Raw genomic sequence first — 21,985 nt, 5'->3', positions numbered from 1 at the left:
GGTTGGTTGGCAAAATAAAGGACTCTTCCAAATATCGTAACACTCCTTCTGAATAGCTCTCTGGCCAGTTTGCTCCCAAACACACATTCAGGATAAACCCATATTCAACATTAAATGACTATTTATTTTTCAGGCTTACGAGTTTTAAAATCAATATGCACAAGGTAAATAAAATAACTCTCAAAGAATCAACGTAAAGCAGAACACGTAAATACACAAGGTCTGTTTCACAAGATACAAAAATGATCACATCATCAAATACAAAGAAAACAGTCCAGAAATGTAGGCCAATTGGACCATCCCGGCAAAGACGGGCCAGGACAATCCCTAAACGTCAGGGCAAAACCTCTTTCCACCGCTGCTCAGCTGCCCAGCTTTCCTCTTCTGTGCGGCGCTGGGTCCCTCTGAGCCGCCCACCTCGGGGAGGCTGCCAGGCATCCCTTCCTCGTCTGTCTGAGAAGGAGCAGGTGGGAAAGCACAGCAGTTCACACCAAACATGTTCACACCAAACACAGTTCACACCGAACACGGTTCACACAGAACATGGTTCACACCGAACACAGTTCACACCGTACTTCTGGGTTCACACCGAACACGGTTCACAGCAAACGTTCTCCTGGGGCCTTGTTGCCTCCCCCCGGACAGACATTCTCTCCAAAGCTGCTCCCATCCCCTGTGCCGTTTATCTGTTAATTCTTCCCCCTACTGACACTAACGGCTACGTGACTCCGTCTCAAGGAGGGGACGGCTCAGCAGACCCACGTGTGCTCAGCATCGTCTCTGCTCCTGAAGTGTCTCCTTTGTTAAGTGAGGTAAACTGGGGGCGTGGCTCCTCCCTCCCTCCGCGTCCACTCCCTTCCCTCCCACACCCCTGCCCCTCCCCGAGTCCCGCAGAGGCCCCAGCTGCCTGGTGGTCCTCAGTGGACGGTGGCTCCTAGAAACCCTCGCTCCCACTGGCTGAGCTATCTATCTGCTGAATGATTACAAGGAAGGTTGCAGGCGAAGATCACCCAGCCACCCTTGGGTACAGCATGGACTCAGCACGTGTAATAAAATCTTGTGTGTATACAGACACATTCACGTGTAACACATGAGAGGCAGGAGCAAAGTCAGAGCTGCCAGACACCCCACCTTCTGCCGTGCGTGCTTCTCTGTCCACTGCCTGGCGTTCTTGAGGAAGACTGGCTTGTTGTATTTAAACTCTGAGGACTAAGACGGAAGCGGAGAGTCAATGGAGAGAAACGAGACTTATCAGCTCCAGCCGCCACGCAACCCTCCTGGACAGCGTGTGGGACGTGGGGAAAGTGGGCTGGGCACTTACGATGTCAGCCATGAGCGGGTCGTCCGGGTTGGGCTCGGCCATGAGCTGCTGAATGGAAGTCAGCAGGGTTGCGATGTTGAGGGATGGTCTCCAGGCACCCTAGACAGATGGACAGACAGACAGGCAGCAGCTCCAAGAATGTGCTTCTCCAATCACGTGAGGCTAGAGGGTGGACCCTGCCCCTGCCACTCACTTTTGGTGGCAACTTGAGAACATCTAGACAAATCCGTCCCGCAGAGTCGATGTTGGGGTGATAGATCGGAGTCAGAAATCGGATCTGAGGAGGTTCAAATGGGTACCTTTGACAGCACAGGAGAACAGGGAAGTTTCACTAGAATATTGCTTCTGATGTTATGAACAGCTGCTGATGACTAATTAGGACAGCAACCTTTGAGAGACAAACCTTTATTCTCCCCCAATTTTTATGATGATAATTGACAGTACTGAAAACCCTTTTACCCACCACCTGGATCAAGTCCCTAGCCCTTGAAAAACTTCAGCATGATCTCCTAAGAATAAGGCCCCTCTCCTACAGAGCTGCAAAACTGTCAGTACACCCATGAAAAAAATGCAAAAATTACTCCTCGGTCTCACCTACCACTCAGATTCCCTTAGCCTCGGCTGCAGCGTTTTTACAGATGGGTTTTGAGAACCAGAGTCCAGTTCTGATTTACACCCTGCACCCAGTTACTTTTTCTCTGGTGAGACACAGACCTCGGAAAACCCCTGTGTGTCTCAGAACTGACATCCCTGGGACTACTTGCTTCTCTCGGGACTTGTAACAAACCTGGCCTGTGAACAGGTGTCTACAAACCACAAACTACAACCGCTGCCCCCTGATGAGAGGCTTACAGCACGCCTGCATGAACGGGGCCTCTACACAGAGGCAGAGGGAACGGGGCCACCAGGGACCAGGCAGGGACAGAGAACTGGCGTCACAGGGCTGCGGAGGACTCGTTTGGGAAGATGAAAACGTTCTCGAGATGGTTGTGGTGGGGTGGCTGGATGTACCTCAACGCCTAAAACCATACACTTAGACAGGGTCTAAATGGTCAGTTTATGTGTGTGTTACTGCAATGGTGTGTTACCACAGTGTTATGTGTGTTACCACAGTGTTGTGTGTGTTACCACAGTGTTATGTGTGTTACCACAGTGTTGTGTGTGTGTTACCGCAATGGTATGTATGTATCACCTCTATGACACGTGTTTGTTACCGCAATGGTATGCGTATGTTACTGCAATGGTGTGTGTGTGTTACTGCAATGGTGTGTGTGTTACTGCAATGGTGTGTTACCGCAAGGGTATGTATGTGTTACCTCAATGACGTGTGTTTGTTACTGCAATGGTATGTGTGTGTTACTGCAATGGTGTGTGTGTTACCACAATGTTATGTGTGTGTTAGTGCAACGGTGAGCCCGGGGTGGGGGGAGGTGGTGTTAGATGTGATGTAGCCCAGTTTTAAAAGAAAGAGATTGAACTCCCAAGATAAGGTGCTAGAGGTCACAGGAAGTCCTAATAAAGTTAGGACTAAGATCCAGGTCCTGTAAGTCCTGTGTTCAACACTCTACCACAGTGCTGTCTCCCAGTAACTGGTTTAGCCTGGAAATGTAAATATAATTCACACTGACCTCTCTGGAATGTGAACTTCCAACTTGAAAACACCTTTTTCATAAGGTGTGTTGGCTCCACCTAGAATCTCTTGAAAGAAAAAGAAACAGTGAAGAGGTGACTGGGTGGCCTGGAGCAGCTCCCCGCCTGGTCCTGACAGAGACGCTGGGTCTGGGACAGCTCTCAGGGTCTGACCAGCCCCCACGTGAGGCGCCAGCCCAGGCTGGTGTCACACAAGGGCTATGTGGGAGATCTGGCCACAGGCCACAGACACCTGCAGCCCTGCTGGGGAGGCCGGCTGCGTTCCGACCACGTGCTGCCCAGTCTGGCCTCACGGATGCGTAAAGGTGACGCATCCGTGGTGCTGAACTGCTTCAGGGCTGATGCCCACGTCTTGTTTAAATCAAGCAGGGGTGGGGGATGGGGGGGGTAAAAGGCCAAAGAAGAAACGTCCTGGAGACCTTTTATAAATGTAGCAAACGAGGCAGGCAGATGCACTCGTGCCCTAATTCAGAGGAACACACGGTATTCACGTCTCAGCACAACTGTCGCTCGCCTGGGGTGACACCTACGCGCTCGCAGGTCTTCCATCCGATCCCCATCCTGCCAGCACGTGATGCCCGGGGGCGGCTCCGAGGCCAGCAGGCTCAGCTCTCGCTTCAGGCGCGATGTTCTCTGCATGACCTCAGGCAGAAGCACTCAGTTCACACTGGCAGGGATCCTGGGGAGAAGAGGGGCGCCCGCAAAGGGTCAGCAGCAGTGAATGTTAGTGCCAGCTCAGTTCACTGAAGGACAGAGACAGCCCTCGTGTCACTTGCTATTCTGAGAAGGGAGTCTTGAGTTTTTCCCCTCGTGCTATCTATTCAAGCAAACACATTTTAAAAATAAAGTATAAAACAATGAAAAGTTTCTACAAACAAAACACTGAAGTTCTAAAGTGAAGTTGCTCAGTTGTGTCCGACTCTGCGGCCCCATGGACTGGAGCCCACCAGGCTCCTCCATCCATGGGATTTTCCAGGCAAGAGTACTGGAGTGGGCTGCCATTTCCTTCTCCAGGGGATCTTCCTGACCCAGAGATGATGGGAACCTACATCTCCTGAATTGGCAGGCGGATTCTTTACCACTGAGCCACCAAGGGAGTCCCAGAATTAGCAATACTCCAGGCAAATTAGTATGTTAAACAGAATTAATTTAACACCACAACAGACATTCATGTAAATTATTCCAAATTTCTTTATATACGTCTTTAGGACCATCATCTCTGGGATCCAGTTATTTCACTAGGTCATTAACTACTTTTATATACTGTGGCGCTCCTGGTAAAGAATCCTCTTGCCAATCCAGGAGTCCCAAGAGACGCTGCTTGGCTCCGTGGGTCGGGAAGATCCCCTGGAGGAGGGCATGGCAACCCACTCCAGTGTTCTTGCCTGGAGAATCCCACATACACAGGAGCCTGGCAGGCTACAGTCCAAGGGGTCGCAAAGACTCAGACACGACTGAGCGACTGAGCTCCATTTATACACTGACCCTTACTGCTTCTCTCAGTAAGCAGGTACTGGGAATCAGGAACAATAAAACAAATATACACAATTAATAAAACGTCGGGTGCGGGGCCGGGAGCAGCAGGTGGGCGTGGCGGCTGGAAAACGGCTGGGGCGGCTGTGGGACGCGGGCCGGGCCGGGGCAGAGCGCCAACCGCGTTGCCAAGACAAGCGGAGCGTCCGTTCTACAACCGACAGTCGGAGAAGAGGAGGCTCCGCAGTCAGGCAGGAAGAAAGCGCCCCCAACCCCACCACGCCGCCCGTGAACGCCCGCCCGCGGCCTCTCACCTGCGCGGTCTCTCCTCGCAGAGCAACGGCCCCGAGCAGCCGGCACCGCGCCTGCGCGAGCCCAGCCACCGCCTTGCCCCGCCTTCCGCCCGGGAGGCTGTGATTGGCCCGGAGCGTCGCCCGGGAGGCGCGCAGCCTCCGATTGGCCGGGCTCCGGCGGGCCCCGCCCACGCCCTTTGAACGCGAGCGCTGCGTGCGGGGACTGTCGAGTCTTTGGCTCGCTGCGTATCTGGAGGAGGCGAGCTGGGAGGAGCCGGGAGCGTCTGTGTGGGAGGGAGTGCTGTCCGGCTGTTCGCGCGGTGGGGCTGCCACCTCAGGACCGTCAGACCCGAGAGCCCGAGGAACCGGACGTTCGGAGCCGGGTTCCGACCGGGGGCGCGCGGCGCTGGGGCCGTCCGCCGCGCTCGGGCCGCGCCCGCCATGCCTCCGGCTCAGGCCGCGGGAGGAGCGGCCGGTCCTGCTGAACCTTCCCGCGGGCGGCCCAGTCGGGACTTCTGCTTCCGGCCCAGACCGGCGTTAAGTAGCCGTGGTTCCGGGTGGCCGCGGCGTGGGCGTCCTCTCGGCCCCGCAAGCCCGCGGTGCTCCCGAGGCTTCCCGTGGGCTGTGGGAGCGGGCCCCGCCGGGAGCCGCGAACCACACGGGAATCCCGTTGCTGTCCAGTCAGCTGTGGTCCGCAGTTACTGTCAGCACGCACTCACTGTGGGGACGTGTTTTCCGTCTTAACGCTAGAGTTGGCTGCCTGTCTTACTACTGATACTTTCTATTTTGATCTCTTCAATATGATTCCTTATTTTCCACCTCAACTGTAATTGTGTCGCAATTGCTGTTCTATCTTCGGAACTGAAATTAATTCCTTCCTCCGGTGGTTTTCTGAGAATGTGCTATGCTTGTGCTGTGCTCAGTCGCGTCCGACTCTTTGCGACCCGGTGGACTGTAGCCCTCCAGGCCAGAATACTGGAGTGGGTAGCCGCTCCCTTCTCCAGGAGATCTTCCCAACCCAGGGATCGATCCCAGGTCTCCCGCATTGCGGGCTGATTCTTTACTAGTTGAGCCCCCCGGGAAGCCCAAGAATACTGGAGTGGGTAACCTATCCCTTCTCCAGGGGATATTCCCGACCCAGAAATTGAACTGGGTTCTCCTGCATGGCAGGCGGATTCTTTACCAGCTGAGCTACCAGGGAAGCCTGGAAATCTTTAACATGTCCTTTAGACGGTCCAGGCACTATGCTAACCCTGGTGGAAAGGAGAGATGGTATGATGAACCAAGCAAAGACCTGTAGTTTGGGGAACCGAACAGAAAAAACGGGATAACAGGGAAAAGAAAGAGTTCCATGGGCTAAATGTACAGTCTCTATTTGTCCACCAGAGGGAGGTATGTTAACTGGCGAGAACAGAGGCCATGCTGAAAATTTTTCATAAACTGTACAGGTGTCATTGCTTTAAAAAATGGGAGTATGGGCTTCCCAGGTGGACCAGTGGTAAGGATTCCACCTGCCAGTTCAGGAAATGCAAGAGACTCGGGTTGGATCCCTGAGTGCGAAGATCCCCTGGAGTAGGAAATGGCTACCCACTCCAGTATTATTGCCTGGAAATTTCCATGGACACAGGAGCCTGGAGGGCTGCAGTCCATGGGGTCACAAAGAGTCGGACACAACTGAGCGCAGGCACGCGCACACACACACGTACACACACACACACTAATTTGTGGGAAACGATTGTTTAATAAAAGCTTCCTGATGTGTGTGCATCGTTAACTGGCAGACTCGGTACATTTAGAGGCTCAGGAGTGTGGGGATCGCTTTGTAATGTCACTACGCTGTGCACCAGGAACTGATGTAGTTTATGGCTTAATTATACTTCAACAAACAAAAAATCTTTATAGAGAAAGAGAACAGATGTGTGGTTACCAGATCTGGGGGAATTGGAGGAAGGTGGCCAAGAGGTACCAATTCCAGTTATCAGATAAGTAATTATATAATTGCAGTCCATGGGGTCACAAAGAGTCCTACACCACTGAGTGACTGAGCGCTGCCTGCATGCGTGCGCACACACACGGATATAACGTCCAAGATGATAAATATAATTAACACTGCCCTATGTTATATATGAAAGTTAAAAGAGTAAATCTTGGGAGTTCTCATAACAAAATATATACTGTTTTATTTTTGTATGGGTATGTGATGACCCATGCTTACTGTGGTCATTATGATGTATGTGTCAAGTCATTATGCTGCACACTTTAAACTTACACATGCTGAATGTCAATTATATCTCAATAAAACTGGAAGAAAAAAACGAGAATTATGTTTTACTTATACAGGACTGTCAGGATTTGTTCACTTGTATATAAAGCATCCTTTGCAGAAGGAAATGGCAACCCACTCCAGTATTCTTGCCTGGAGAATCCCAAGGACAGAGGAGCTTGGTGGGCTACAGTCCATGGGTCGCAGAGTCGGACACATCTGAGCGACTTCACTTTCACTTTCATATAAAGTATCAGTATTATTTTCTTTACCATATTTAGGAAATAAGACTATCATGTTTGTTTATGGATAGTAAACAATTGTGTAATTCACTTTCAGAGTTTGAGCAAGTTCCGGGAGTTGGTGATGGACAGGGAGGCCTGGCCTGCCGCAGTCCATGGGGTCGCAAAGAGTTGGACACGACTGAGCAAATGAACTGAACTGAACTTTCAGAGAGCCTCTGTTGGGGGAAGATGTTTCAGGGAAAAACATAAATGACTTAAATTTTGAAAAACTTCTCAAGTCATACACAGATTGTTGATTCCCACTATAAACTGCGAGGATCCTTTCCAGGGTCTTTTCAGGGCTCCTTGTTAACGCGTTCTAAGTTACAACGTTAATAAAACTGGATTTACAACCAGGGCAGGGTTTCGAGAATTTCGAGTCCTTTCAGTCCAGTTTTTCTCAATAGAAACCAAGAATAATTACTGACTCTTTTTCCACTTCAAAAGACTGACGTTATAATTAGGAAGCCGAGATTAGCTGGAAGTCAGAACAAGAATAAACTACGGCCTCCAACAAGCGCACGGAGGTGACTCGGGCCGCGGACAGCTCCCGCCTTCAGGGCAGAGGTGACCCCGCGCGTCCGCGGCCAGGCCGGGAGCCTCCCGACCCCGCCTCTTTCCGGATGCATCTAGGGAATTGAAGTTCCGGTCGGTCCCGGGCGCGCCCGGAGTGGTGGAGCGCGCGAGGGGCTCCCACTACAAGTCCCGTGATGCCTCGGGGCGTCGCCGCGCCTGCGTGCTGAGGCTGCGGGGCGTGCGGGCGGCGGAGCAGTAAAGATGGCTGCGCGCCGGACTCCGCCCTCCGCTCCCGGCTGAGGCGCTCGGCGGCGGCGGCCCGGGGCAACGGCGGCAATGGCCGAGCTGGAGCACTTGGGCGGGAAGCGGGCCGAGTCGGCGCGGGCGCGGCGGGCCGAGCAGCTGCGGCGCTGGCGGGGCTCGCCGACTGAGCAGGAGCCTGCTGACCGGCCGGGCGCGGGGCCGCAGGCTCGGCGCGGGGGCCCGCGGGTCCGCTTCGAGGACGGCGCTGTGTTCCTGGCCGCCTGCTCCAGCGGGGACACCGACGAAGTGAGGCGGCTCCTGGCCCGGGGCGCCGACGTGGACACGGCCAACGTGGACGGCCTGACCGCCCTGCACCAGGTGAGTGCGCGGGCCGGGTGGCCGAGCCGGGGTCCGCGCCACCCGGCGGCGTCCAGCGCCCCCGCCCCGTGCGCGCGGTGTCCCCCGGTGCGCGCCCGCGCCGCCCGCCCGGTGCCCTCGCGGAGGCCGGCTGTCCGTGCTCCCGAGAGCGGGGCTGGTCCGCGCCGCGTCCTCGGGTTTGCGAAGGTCCGGGGGCGGCTTCGTGACCCCAGGCCCAGCTCGCGGCAGCGCGACCTCAGGCTCTCCCCGCCGCGTCAGGCGCTTAGGCGGAGAGGCCACCTGCGGGGTCCCCTGGCTCGATGCTTGGGGCGAGCCTGTTTTCTCCCAACCCGACAGCCCTGCGGGAATGACGTGCCCAGGCGGGGCCGCAGCCCGTGGACCACCTGCTGTGCTCGGTACCAGCACCTTCGCTACGCCCATCTTATGCCCCCGTGTTCCGTGTCACTGTCAGGATTAACTCCACCCTCCCTCTCCACGTGGAACTTCATCGGTTATTTCAGGGGGCCGGGAGCTGGACACCCACTCTTAATCCTTCTTGATTTCCTTCTTCTGCTGTCTGTGCAAGTGGGTGCGTTGGCATGAGAATGTGCTTCTAAATAATAACACAAGCCTGCGTCACGCCACTTCTCTGAACACGCTAGCCAGGAGCTTAGCATGGGTCCTCCCCGTGTTTCCAGTCCTTTTTTTCAGAGCAAAGGACCTTCTCTTTACCCTGCTCGTGTCCGTGTTTTCACACTCAGAACAGCGCCCCACCTCAGAGAGCAACCAGTTCAGTTCAGTCGCTCAGTCCTGTCAAACTCTTTGCTACCCCATGGACTGCAGCACACCAGGCCTCCCTGTCCATCATCAACTCCCGGAGTTTACTTAAACTCATGTCCATCAGTTGGTGATGCCATCCAACCATCTTATCCTCTGTTGTCTCCTACTCCTCCCGCCTTCAATCTTTCCCAGCATCAGGGTCTTTTCAAATGAGTCAGCTCTTTGCATCAGGTGGCCAAAGTGCTGGAGTTTCAGCTTCATCCTCAGTCCTTCCAATGAACACCCAGGACTGATCTTCATGATGGACTGGTTGGATCTCCTTGCAGTCCAAGGGACTCTCAAGAGTCTTCTTCAACACCACAGTTTAAAAAACATCAATTCTTTGGCGCTCAGCTTTCTTTATATTCCAGCTCTCACTTCATACATGACTACTGAAAAAGCCATAGCTTTGACTGGATGGACCTTTGTTGACAATGTCTCTGCTTTCTAGTATGCTGTCTAGGTTGATCATAGCTTTTCTTCCAAGGAGCAAGTGTCTTTTAATTTCATGGCTGCAGTCACCATCTGTGATTTTGGAGCCCAAAAAACATTTTTATAATTCTTCGCTGTTTAAAAATTATTTTATGTCTCACTGCATGTGAATCTCAGCAGTGATCCTTTGAGGTAGGTGTTTGTTATTGATATAATAACCGTTTTATAGGTGATGAATCTGAAGCTCAGAAAATTGTTGCTTATATGGGATTAGAAGAGAGAAATTGCCTTTAGGCATGGATTTTTCAGATTTAAACTCCAGAGCCTTATATTTCATCTAGTAAGGAGCTGAATATGTATAAGATGGAGGCTAAGAGGGCCACGTGCATTTTAAATTTCTGAGCTCTTTGAGAGGGTGCGTTTTTACTTTTCAGATGTATTTGGGAGGTCTAGGTTCTGAAAAAAACCACTTGAAGGGATCCTAGAGGATAGAGAAATAGCCATTTCTAGCGCACGTGTTCTTTATTGAGGCAGTTTTCTGAGTGTAACTCAGTGGCACTGTTTTAGCTGCCTCTGCCCGATGTGTCCGCCTGACCACACACGTTTTAGCAGCGCCGCGAGGCTGCGCCTGGTGGTTCTTCCCACACCAGGAGACCACCTTTCTGACCCCTTTCCCTGAGACTGGGCCTCTTGGAGTCTTTCTTTCCCTGTTAATTACCACCCTAGATTTGACTTGCAGCTTCTCTCAGCTCCTGTGATCTTCACATTCTGTGGTCTCCTAAACTAGGAGAGGGACAGATGGCAGCCATGGCGTCTTCTCTGAAACACCTGCAAGCGCTTTGTGTCTTGCTCCTACTTGCAGAGCTCACGGCGAGTTGAGTTGACCAGGTGTAGTCAGTACTTGACGAATTTCAGCCACTGGCTAAGCTGCTGGAAGATTTGAGGGGAAACAACAGACCATCTCTTTGTTTTGAATCAAGACGGGGCCTTTATTGGCTCAGGAACTCTTCCTAGTCCGTTTCCACAGAGTTACAGTGTGTTTCTCCAAAGCCTGAAGAACTCTTAAGGTACCTAAAAGGGTGCTTTTGAAACGTGGGGCTGGAGCTGCCGGTGGCTGCACGGCCATCAGGTGTCTGCGTGCCTGTCCTTCTGTGAAGCGGAGAGTGGTACGCGCACCTGAATTACTTCGCTGAAATAGCCACTGGCCTGCAAGTGTGGTGTGAATTATCGAGACAATTGCTGCTGGCCATGTTCTGGCCACAGCCTCTGGGCTGGCTGGGAGAAACCCCAGCAGACGTCGCTGGACGATCCCTCTTCCCCCTCAAGGTTACAGTAGGCGTTTTGTGTTTCAGGGCGCGCTGCCTTGACCCTGCTTTTGACTTAGACCGTTCTTTTTTGGCAGCCTTTGCTTCTGCCAGGAGGTGCTTGAATCAAAGATAAGTTCCAGGGCGCCTGCTAATAATGCTTGAAATAGATCCGGATAAGAAGTATCTTGAAGGTTAGCCCTGCTCTGGTGAAAGCCTTGGAAACTGATGCATACCAACTAGACATGGGCAAATAAATTAAGATTTGGTGTGCATGCAGGGTCGTCCATGAAAAGGGTGTTAACTGAGTTTCGTAACCCTCGGAAGAGTGTGCCTGCTCACAGGGGAATTCCCGTTTCGTTTGTGTGTCTGTATTGTTGGGCTTGAAGTGTGGGCTTGTAATTCAGTGTGGGCTGGTAGTTTAAACATTTTCTTTTTATGTGTTTATGTGGTAAGGTTTTTTATTAGCGCCTGTCTCATGTCCTTAGCGTTATGCTTTTGGGTCCTCTGGGGCCGGATACAGGCTCGTAGGCCTGCATCAGCCAATTTACTGGGCTGCTGAGAGGCAGCCACTTCCTTTTGGAAGGATTTTCTGGGCTTTGTCAAAACGGGCGCCTGCGCTTCCCCCAGAACGCACGCTGTGGGCGCTGTGTCTGCGGGTGTGGGGACGACGCTGATGCTGGTCCTCGGGGCTCTGCGCTCAAGACCAGCCTCCATCTGGACCACACCGAGGCGGCTAGGGGACGCTGTGCCTGACGCAGGTTCGGGCGGGCTTCCTGGTGGTCAGAGTCCACGTTTGCGCCTGGGGTTGCCCCAGGCTGGGATTCAACTCCTAGTGGCCTCGGTCATTCTAGAGCTGCCTCAGTCTGCCCCTGTGTCCTGAGGGGAATGGAAAGGGTCTGTTTCCCTGGAAGAGACTAGGCGGGGATAGGTGAGGGAAGGAAGAAAGGCAGAGCGGTTTCTGTTCAGTGAGACAGAAGACAAAGGTGAGAAGCCTTCACTTCGGATCCAGATGGTACGTCTGTGTGCTGATTTGTATGCTAAAGTAAAACGTGTATTCTTTTTTTAAATTGAGGTGTTTAGACACCTCGTGGAAGCCACCCGTGTTTCCATTTTTTAATTTATGGCTGTGCTGGGTCTTCGTTACTGTTCGGGCTTTCTCCAGTTGCAGCAAGCGGGTCCTGCTCTTCATCGCGGTGGTGTCTCCTGTGGGGCCCGGGCTCTAGGGTGCGGGTGCGGGCTCAGTGGTTGGGACCCTGGGCTTGGTTGCCCCGTGGCACGTGGAATCTTCCCCGACCAGGGGTCAAACCCGTGCTCCTGCCTGGGCAGACGGGTTCTTAGCCCCTGGGCCACCGGGGAAGCTTGTAGTTGACATTTAGCACTATTAGCCTCTGCTTCTAGTCATCACGCAAAGTTAGGGTTTTCCCTCGTGATGAGAACTTTTAAGGTGCACTTTTCTTGCAGCTTTCAAACTTGGGTTGCAGTCGTTTTGACCACGGTCACTGTGCTGTCATTACACTCCCCATGACTCATTTTATAACTGGGATAAAAGTTGTCTTCTTTACCTTTTCTCTTTTACTCGAACTTCATTGTTTATTCCTCTTAGAGTTCCACGTGTGAAGTGACTTACCCAGTATACTGGTGAATTCTGCTTGCCTTAGGGCCCAGGGTGATCTGGGAACAAGAGAGTCTGTCGGCGTTTTCATCGCCGTGGGTCTGGAGCACGCCTGCTGAGTCATTCTGGTCGCTGACCTCTCAGCCTGCTTCGTAGGAGGCCACCTGGCCTTGCCTTCCCAGTCTTGTCTCCAGTCGTGATGCCATCGTGGACTTCAAAGCCAGATTTGAAAATGAAGCTTGTTTTCGTGGTGGTTTATTGGGAGGTGGGAGAGCTGGTGGAGGACAGACACAAGTTGTCTAACCACCACCTTTTATGTGCTCCTTAGCCAAATTTTTGTTCCCCCTGCTTGGAGTCCCGTAAAGGAGCTGTCTCCTGTGGTGTCGGCTTCAGGGTCATCTCTGTGTTTTACAGCAGCCAAGCTGTTGTTGTGTGTAGACGAAGCATGGTTCTGTTAAAGGTAGAGGGTTGGCCAGGTGTTTTGGTAAATTAAACTTCAGTCCTTGCGTGTTTCCGTCTTTACAGTGTAAAGTGTGCGTGTTTGTGGTCTGTGTGTAGGTGTGTGTTAAACAGACTCTGAGTACGGCAGGCGAACGCTGCAGTGTAGCCACCGCCTGCATCACGACCGGGAACCCCCTTGGGCCCCCCGGCCCTCCATCATGTTCCGGCGGGAGTGATGGGCCGAGCGGCAGAGCCTGCGCTGTGGCCTCTGAATCGGGCCGAGTTCGTCGGCGGTGACGCGTGGAGTCCCTGTGTGGTTGCGCGTGTCCGCAGCGTGCTGGTCTCGCAGAGAGGTGTCCCACTGTGCCAACGCACCACAGCTTGTCTGTCCACCAGGTGAAGGACACTTTGATTATTTACAGTTTTGGTAATAATGAATAAAGCCACCATAAACATTGCTTCTGTCCTTACCAGTACTTGATGTCATTTTTTAAAAAGCCATGTTAATTATGCGGTGGTGAGTAACTTTCAACGACAGTCTTAATACTAGTAATAATACTTTGTAATCTTTAATTAATCACAGTGGCAGCAGGGTAGCTGATAGAAGTAGTAACAGTAGCTCCCTGCTGCTGCTGCTGCTAAGTCGCTTCAGTCGTGTCTGACTCTGTGCGACCCCATAGACGGCAGCCCACCAGTCTCCCCCGTCCCTGGGATTCTCCAGGCAAGAACACTGGAGTGGGTTGCCACTTCCTTCTCCAATGCATGAAAGTGAAAAGTGAAAGTGAAGTCGCTCAGTCGTGCCGGACTCTTAGCGACCCCATGGAGTGCAGCCCACCAGGCTCCTCCGTCCATGGGATTTTCCAGGCAAGAGTACTGGAGTGGGGTGCCGTTGTAGCTCCCACTTGGATGGTATTTACTCTGACCCAGGGCCTGTTCTAAGTTCTTCTAATCTGTTAACTCATGAGTATACGAAGAACTCATGAGGTAGGTACTTTATCATTTTCTGGATCCTACAGAGATGGGGAATGGGACGCACTGCCAGGGTTGCACAGGTAACCAGTGGCGAAGTTGGAATTTATTTACGCTGAGGCAGGTGGAGGGTCAAGTCCCTGTGCTTAGCTTTGTGTCGTGAGCCTCTTGCTACACTGTACTGCTCATCATAAAACTGGGTGGAAAACAGGAGGGAAAGGTAGAAACAATTTAAAATCAGGCTCAGTTCAGTTCAGTCGCTCAGTCGTGTTCAACTCTTTCGGCCCTGTGAATCCCAGCACGCCAGGCCTCCCTGTCCATCACCAACTCCCGGAGTTCACCCAGACTCACGTCTATCGAGTCAGGGATGCCATCCAGCCATCTCATCCTCTGTCGTCCCCTTCTCCTCCTGCCGGCAATCCCTTCCAGCATCAGTCTTTTCCAGTGAGTCACTTCTTCACATCAGGTGGCCAAAGTATTAGAGTTTCAGCTTCAGCATCAGTCCTTCCAATGAACACCCAGGACTGGTCTCCCTTAGGATGAACTGGTTGGATCTCCTTGCAGTCCAAGGGACTCTCAAGAGTCTTCTCCAACACCAGGTTCAAAAGCATCACTTCTTCGGTGCCCAGCTTTCTTCACAGTCCAACTCTCACATCCATACGTGACCACTGGAAAAACCAAAGCCTTGACTAGACAGACCTTTGTTGGCAAATTAGGCTGCTCTGAGAGAAATGCCATCTCAGTGTGTTCCCTTCAGGTTTTTTTTTCAATTGTTCTTATATTGAGTTTATATGTGTGAAGGCTGTTATTTATAAAGCGAATTAGTGCCCCATGCTGTGCTTCCTGATTTCCCTTGGTGATCGTTTTCCTGTATCGTTCAGTGGCTTGGAAAGCGCAGGCTTTGCTGTTTGAATGTGGTGCCATCGTTAGCGTGCGCTCTTTATATATTTAACGCACACAGGTGGCGACAGCACAGACTCCAGTGCTCTTGCCTGGAGAATCCATGGACGGGGGAGCCTGGTGGGCTGCAGGCTGCAGTCGATGGGGTCGCACAGAGTCGGACACGACTGAAGTGATTAGCAGCAGCAGCAGCACGTATTTAGGCGAGAGCTCTTCTGCGATGATTAGCTCGCAGTGCTGCTGCATGCCTGGTGGTACCCTGTGAGCCTGTGCTGATCTCTGCAGCAGTCGCCCGTGTCCACGGTGGGTGCCTGAAGCCACACGTGGCGTTGAGCCCTGCTCGTACTCCAGGTGGGTCCGGGTGCTGACACCCCACAGTAGCCGGTCCTCCGGTCCCAGGCTCCGCATCTGCAGAGTCAGCCCCCTGGGTACTGTCTAGCACCGCAGTACATGGAGGAAAGTCGGCTCTGCGTAGACCTGCACAGCTCAAGGGTCCGTGGTACTGTCTTTCCTCCCTGATGGGTGGGCAGCCTGGGCCTGCTGGACAGAGATTTCAGAATGAATGGGGCGGAGTCGGTGGGCCGGGTTGCTCATCAGAACGTTGGTCAATTTAAGACTTGGGAATTGCTCATTTCTGGAATTTCCCGTTTGGTATTTTCTGAGGCAAGTAACTGAAGAAAGTGACACCAGGGTTGGAGCGGGCCTGCTGTGTGTGTGTTGGTAGGAATGGCTTCTGACCACAAGTGACTCAGTCTGGTTTGGAGATGGATAAGTGAAAAAGCAGTTCCTTTTAGAGTGGTGTGCTCTGTGACTCCTTTGCACTTTCATGCATTGGAGAAGGAAATGGCAACCCACTCCAGTGTTCTTGCCTGGAGAATCCCAGGGACAGGGAAGCCTGGTGGGCTGCCGTCTCTGGGGTCGAACAGAGTCGGACACAACTGAATCGACTTAGCAGCAGCAGCAGCTCTGTGACTCACTTCTAAGTGGAGGGACGAGGAAGGCAGTTCAGGGAGACAGGTAGGAAGCAGGTGGCATGTTGTAGGAAGGGGGTGGCATGTTGGCAGCGGGGACGGGGCAGGGCAGCTTCCGAGAGTGTGCAGTCCTTGGTGGAGAGCTTTGGGTTTGGGCAGGAGAGGTGGCACAGCCGAAGCGTCAGCTCTTCGGAGTAGGCAGCTGCAGCTGGATTTCAGAATGAATGAGGATGGAGAGGAAAGAGCCTGCCGAGAGGGCGGAGAAGAGCGTCGTGCAGGCAGCTCCCGCCTGAGGGAGACGCTGCCCTGTTCAGACAGGAGGAGGGCTCAGTCCGGCATGGGGCTCCACTGCTCTGAAGACACCCGAGTAGGAGGATCCTGTCCATGTCCGTGTGACTCGGGGCTGGTCATCACCCCGTCTAGGCTCCAGTTTTTCACGTTTAAAATGAGACTTGGACACGAGCGTCAAGGTGAGCACTGATGAGTGTGGGAAAGGATGGGAGAAAATATAGAAGACCAGAAGGCACAGTCAGGTGGGAGAGAGGAGGCCGGTGTGCCTCTCAGGGTGGTTGGCTGAGGTGTGCCCCCCGGGGCTGTGCCTGTCCCAATCCTGGAACCCTGCGGATGGCTTCCCTTCCAGGGGAAAGGGGCTTTGCAAGGTGATTACGCTTAGGGTCTTCGATGGGAGGATGAGCCTGGGGCTGTCTAGGTGAGCCCAGCGTCATCTTCAGGGTCTTTATAAAGGGGAGGTGGGAGAACAGTCAGTCATAGGAGACGGTGGTGGCAGAAACCAGAGACAGGAGCATCTCGGGGGCTCTCCAGCCCAGGCCGGCAGGCTCTTGCCACCAAAAAGGCCTTGGGATGGAGTGCTCTGAAGAGCCTCCCCCAAGCGTGTCCTACCAAACCTGGGTGTCGGCCAGTGGGACTGACTTTAGGCTTCTGTCCTCCAGATGTGTAGATGAATACGTGCACTTTTAAGCCACTGAGTTTTGATCCTTTGTTACAGCAGCAAGAGGAGGGCCATGAGCCCAGTGACACTGAGGAGTTTCAGGAATGAGTGGCCAATAACGTGGAAGGAAATTGAGGGCCAGGCCTAGGGAAACTTAGGTCAATAACGTGAAAGGAAATTGAGGACCAGGCCTGGGGAAACTTAGGTCAATAACGTGGAAGGAAATTGAGGACCAGGCCTGGGGAAAACTTAGGTCAATAACGTGGAAGGAAATTGAGGACCAGGCCTGGGGAAACTTAGGTCAATAACGTGGAAGGAAATTGAGGACCAGGCCTGGGGGAAACTTAGGTCAATAACGTGAAAGGAAATTGAGGACCAGGCCTGGGGGAAACTTAGGTCAATAACGTGGAAGGAAATTGAGGACCAGGCCTGGGGGAAACTTAGGTCAATAACGTGAAAGGAAATTGAGGATCAGGCCTGGGGGAAACTTAGATGTGGTCATTTATAATTTTTGAGAGAGCAGTTTCAGTGGGAAGATGTTTTGAGGACTTTTCATGGAGATTGTATCATGTTTTCACTATTAAGGATAACTTAGTTTTCCTGTTGACTTTTGGAAGGGGAAAATTAGGGCCCAAGATATCTGAGAAGACTCCCAAAATGTTGGTTTCCGCTTAGTTCCAGAGGCTTTGTTACTCATGAGTGAGGGGTATTTTAGGGTGCTAAGCCCGGCACTAGAGGCAGAAGGTTGCGCTCCTGTTACTGAAGGGCAAGCTAGCTGCTTGAGCTTATTTCACTTCCCCGCCTGCTCTGGCCCCTGTGACGCTCATCAGCACTGTCCCCGGAGGGCAGCCTGGGGGCCATGGAGGGGAGTCCCTGGAGGGCAGCCTGGGGGCCGTGGAGGGGAGATTAGTACCATCCATCCTTTACTCTTTCACGTTCATTTATCGAATGAATTACTGCTCCCGACTCTGCTTCTTGTTATTTAGCGATTGATACATTTTAGAATCTAAATAGAATTTGGAGAATGTTAGCGAAAGCAATAGCACCCCACTCCAGTACTCTTGCCTGGAAAATGCCATGGACAGAGGAGCCTGGTGGGCTGCAGTCCATGGGGTCAAGAAGAGTCGAACAGGACTGAGCGGCTTCACTTTCACTTTTCACTTTCATACATTGGAGAAGGAAATGGCAACCCACTCCAGTGTTCTTGCCTGGAGAATCCCAGGGACAGGGAAGCCTTGGTGGGCTGCCATCTATGGGGTCGCACAGAGTCAGACACAACTGAAGCGACTTAGCAGCAGCAGCAGCAGCAGCTGGTTCCTATTATCATTCGTGATGGGAAATTGGCTACAGACCGTTTTACTGTTCTAGCCTTCTGGCTCTGGCGGGTTGGTGGGCGAGGGTCACATTCTTTGGTATTTGGGACTGTTTCATGTAGTCCTGTTTTCTTAAAGATGGTGGAAGAGGGAAGTTAATTGTTAATTAATCTGTAGTGTCTCAAATAGTAATAATAAACCAAAAGAAAGATCTTTAAAAAAATTTTTTAATTAAAAAAATTTTTTTTGGCTACTCATTGTAGCATGCAGGATGCCAGATGTTAGTTCCTCTCGATTAGGGCTCTAACCCCAGCCTCCTGGAGTGGGAGCAGGTAGTCTTAAACTCTGGGCCACCAGGGAAGTCCCAGATCCAGATGCAAAATCCTGACCCAGAACTTAGGGCAATTGAATTGAAACCTCATTTGGGTTACTAGTTGAAGCTTGCTCAAATTGGTGACTTTTTTTTTTTTTTTTGCTTTAAATTTATTTATTCTTCTGCCTTTGAAGTATAATTTAAGATATATTTCTTAAATTTTAGACTGTAATCGATTTGAGTAAGTTTGGAGACTTGACGTTTAATCAGGCATGTAGAATTTGTGTTTGTTTCATAAGGCAGGTTAGTTGGAAAACCGAAGCCTTAGCTTTCAGTGTAGAGAGCTGATCCGCGTGTAGTTTCTGATGCAGTATTGTGTGCAGTGTGCTTATGGGGGTTACGTAAGGATGCAGAAAAGGCTTGTTCTTACCGTCCTGACAGACTGTGGCACTGGGGCTGTTGGGGACCTGTTCTGCAGCCCGCTCTGAGTGTCCACAGCATATCCAGCAAAACCTGGCTTCCACCTATGAAATTTAGGTCTAGTGACCCACCTTCTTTTTCTTTTTAAACTTTTAAATTATGAAATATTTCAGCATACAAACAGTAGTGTAATGAATCCTCGGAAGTTGGCAGCTCGTGGCCAGTCTTGTTTGATTTTCACACCTTTCTTTCCTCGTCCCCAATACTCTGGGTTATTTTACGGCCAGTCCTAATTATCACATACTTTTATTTGTAAATATTTCAACATATATTTCTAAGGGATAGGAATTTAAATGAAAAGAATTACAAATTAATTAGCACGCCTAAAAATTGAACACTCACTCCCTAAAACCATAAGGTATCCGGTAGTGTTTAAATTTCCCTGGTGGTTCATGGGTTTTTTTTTCAACAATTGGTTTATTCAGATAAGATCTGCATTTTGGTTCCTGTGTATCTTAAGACTCTCTTAATCCATAGTTTCCTGCTCATTTTTTTTCTCTGCATTTTATTTGTTGAAAAACTGAATTGTTTGTACTATAGAATTGCCCACAATCTTGATTCTGTTGACTGCATGCTTATAATGCTAACATGGTCTCCTGTATTTTCCATAAACTGATTGTCAGATCCATAGATTTGATCTGATTTGATTTGAATTTTAGGCAAGAGTATTTCATAGGTGATGGTGTATACTTCTGTCAGGAGGCACATGATATCAAGTTATCTGTTTGTGGTTTAGTGGCTGGTGGTGGCCTAAACAGAATCTTGAAGTTTCAAGCCTGTCTTAACTACACCTGAGTTCTATTAATCAGTAATTAATGCATTCTTCTAATTATCATCACATATCCCTTTGTTGATCTTCTCCTTGGGAAACCTGAGACCGGTTCAAAGCATGTAGATTGTGAACCTTGTCTCTTGCAGGGCTTGACACGTCGCTGGCAAGCTTAGATCAGTGCCCTGGTGTGTAAAGTTTGTCAGTGACACTGACTGTGAGGATCGAAACTTCATCACCTTTCCAGCTGTTTCCTTAACTCTTAGCTGAAGTTCCCACTATTTTGACATATTGTTCAGAATTTCAGCTCAGTAATATGGTTTCTTGCCCCCGAAGATTGCACCAGCCCTGAGCTTCAGGGACAGGCTCCAGAGAAAACTTGAAACAGAGTAAGTCGGCTGCACGGGGAGAGGAGAGCTGCTCCTCCAGGCGCAGCCGCGCCAGGGAGGAGAAGGAAGGGGTGCGTGTCTGGGCGGTGTGTCTGCGGCAGGTGGGGCGCTCGTCCTTGCTTGCGTGGAGACTGGGTTTGTGGGGGCCCTTTGGGGCCAGGAGAGGCCCGCGCTTCTGTTGGATGGGCCTCCACAGTAGGCAGTGTTAGGCGCTGTGTTTATTTTGAACTTTGTTTTGTTATGAACACAGTTTTATGAACTGAGTTTTATTTATATGGGACATTTCATGGGAAGCAGGTTTATTTTCTTTGTTTCTCTGCAGTGTTTTTGCCAGGTATCTGTTTTTAGTGATTTTTATTCTTTCATTCACTCATTTTGAAAGTTGGCTGGCCTAGCAGTGAGACAGGGCCTGAAGCTCCACATGCGCTGTCTGGCTCTTGGGACTCAGCTTCACTGTTTTGTGCTGATGCCTCTTGTTGCCTTTCTTCCGAGTGTTTAAACTGCCCCCTTTGAAGGTAAACAGTGTGAAAAATGAGGTCAGAAGGATGACTCACCTCCTGCAGTGTCTGGGATACAGGCTGACGAGCCCGGCCCCATCCGCTGGGAGCCTTCCTGCCTGCTGGGAGCTCGGGGACCCGAGGGAGGCAGCCCGTCCGCTTGTGCCCCGCCTGGTGTGCGGGGCTGGCGTCCGAGGGTCTTCCTGCTAGGACTCTCGGTGCTCAGAGGGTGTTCACCACTGGCACAGTCGCCAGGTACAAGGAGACGCTCTGTGCCTGCTCCACTGTCTCTACTGATGCCAGTTAGCATCAGGATCACCGCAGCTCGAGGGCTCCTGTTGTTCAGTCCTGTCTGGCTCTTTGTGACCCTGTGGACTGCAAGCAGTCCAGGCTTCCGCGTCCTTCATTGTCTCCTGGAGTTTGCTCAAACTCACGTCCACTGAATTGGTGATGCCATCCAACCATCTCATCTTCTGCCATCCCCTTCTCCTCCTGCATTCAGTCTTTTCTAGCATCAGGGTCTTTTCTAAGATCAGCTCTTTGCATCAGGTGGCCAATGTACTGGAGCTTCAGCTTCTGCATCAGTTCTTCCAATGAATATAGAGACCTTTGTTGACAAAGTAATGTCTCTGCTTTTCAAATATGCTGTCTAGGTTTGTCATAGGTTTTCTTTCAAGGAGCAAGCGTCTTTTATTTCATGGCTTCATTTTCTCCAGTGGTTTTGGAGCCCAAGAAAATAAAACATGTCACTGTTTCCACTTTTCCCCCATCTATTTGCCATGAAGTGATGGGACCAGATGCCATGATCTTCATTTTTTGAATGTTGAGTTTTAAGCCAACTTTTTCACTCTCCCCTTTCACTCTCATCAAGAGGCTCTTTAGTTCCTCTTCACTTTCTGCCATTAGGGTGTTGTTATTTGCATATCTGAGGTTATTGATATTTCTCCCAACAATCTTGGTTCCAGCTTGTGATTCATCCAGCCAGGCATTTCGCATGGTGTACTCTGCATAGAAGTTAAATAAGCAGGTGACAGTATACAGCCTTGATGCACTCCTTTCCCAATTTGGGACAGGTCTGTTGTTCCATGTCCGGTTCAACCTGTTGCTTCTTGACCTGCATACAGATTTCTCAGGAGGCAGATAAGGTGGTCTGGCATTCCCATCTCTTTAAGAATTTTCAAGTTTGTTGTAATCCACACAAAGACTGTAGTCAGTGAAACAGAAGTAGATGTTTTTTTCTGGAATTCCCTTGCTTTTTCTGTGATCCAACAGATATTGGTTATTTGATCTCTGGTTCCTCTGCCTTTTCTAAATCCAGCTTGTGCATTTGGAAGTTGTCGGTTCACATACTGCTGAAGCCTGTCTTGAAGGATTTTGAGCGTGATCTTGCTAGCAAGGGTTTTCAGTGGGAAATAACTCTGAAC

The 21,985-nt window shown here is 51.2% G+C and overlaps 2 protein-coding genes across 3 annotated transcripts in view; one reads left to right on the top strand and one right to left on the bottom strand.

Annotated features, from left to right (window-relative positions):
- Window positions 1-103: 103 nt before the first annotated feature.
- UBE2T (ubiquitin conjugating enzyme E2 T) lies at window positions 104-4,880 on the bottom strand. 2 transcript variants are annotated; one of them, XM_061381787.1, is made up of 7 exons: window positions 4,759-4,880; window positions 3,502-3,650; window positions 2,950-3,019; window positions 1,515-1,620; window positions 1,322-1,420; window positions 1,132-1,209; window positions 104-453 (listed from the first exon to the last, which is right to left on the bottom strand). In XM_061381787.1, the coding sequence occupies exons 2-7, from the start codon at window positions 3,608-3,610 to the stop codon at window positions 328-330; spliced, it is 588 nt and encodes a 195-aa protein (XP_061237771.1). In that variant the 5' UTR covers window positions 3,611-3,650; window positions 4,759-4,880; the 3' UTR covers window positions 104-327. The 2 variants fall into 2 exon arrangements, with proteins under 2 accessions (XP_061237771.1, XP_061237772.1); XM_061381788.1 differs by lacking the exon at window positions 4,759-4,880 and adding an exon at window positions 4,457-4,732.
- Window positions 4,881-8,038: 3,158 nt separating this feature from the next.
- The window catches only part of PPP1R12B (protein phosphatase 1 regulatory subunit 12B), a 167,884-nt gene continuing 153,937 nt past the window's right edge, over window positions 8,039-21,985 (top strand). The window contains exon 1 of the mRNA XM_061381770.1: window positions 8,039-8,421. Coding sequence (XP_061237754.1) covers window positions 8,137-8,421 — 285 coding nt within the window. The 5' untranslated portion in view covers window positions 8,039-8,136. The remainder of the gene's footprint in view (window positions 8,422-21,985) is intronic.

Source organism: Bos javanicus, chromosome 16 (genome assembly GCF_032452875.1).
Source record: "Bos javanicus breed banteng chromosome 16, ARS-OSU_banteng_1.0, whole genome shotgun sequence".
In the NCBI taxonomy this organism is placed as follows: Eukaryota; Metazoa; Chordata; class Mammalia; order Artiodactyla; family Bovidae; genus Bos; species Bos javanicus.
Note: the sequence above shows the minus strand (reverse complement) of the source record. Positions and strands in the feature narration are given on the sequence as shown.

Bases quoted from the DNA above. Each gene is read 5' to 3' on its own strand.
- UBE2T (XM_061381787.1), bottom strand. From the start codon at position 3,610: ATGCAGAGAACATCGCGCCTGAAGCGAGAGCTGAGCCTGCTGGCCTCG. The intron at 1,421-1,514 runs GTGAGTGGCAGG...CCATCTGTCTAG, and splicing joins TTCTCAAGTTGCCACCAAAA to GGTGCCTGGAGACCATCCCT. The intron at 1,210-1,321 runs GTAAGTGCCCAG...CTTCCGTCTTAG, and splicing joins ACCCGCTCATGGCTGACATC to TCCTCAGAGTTTAAATACAA.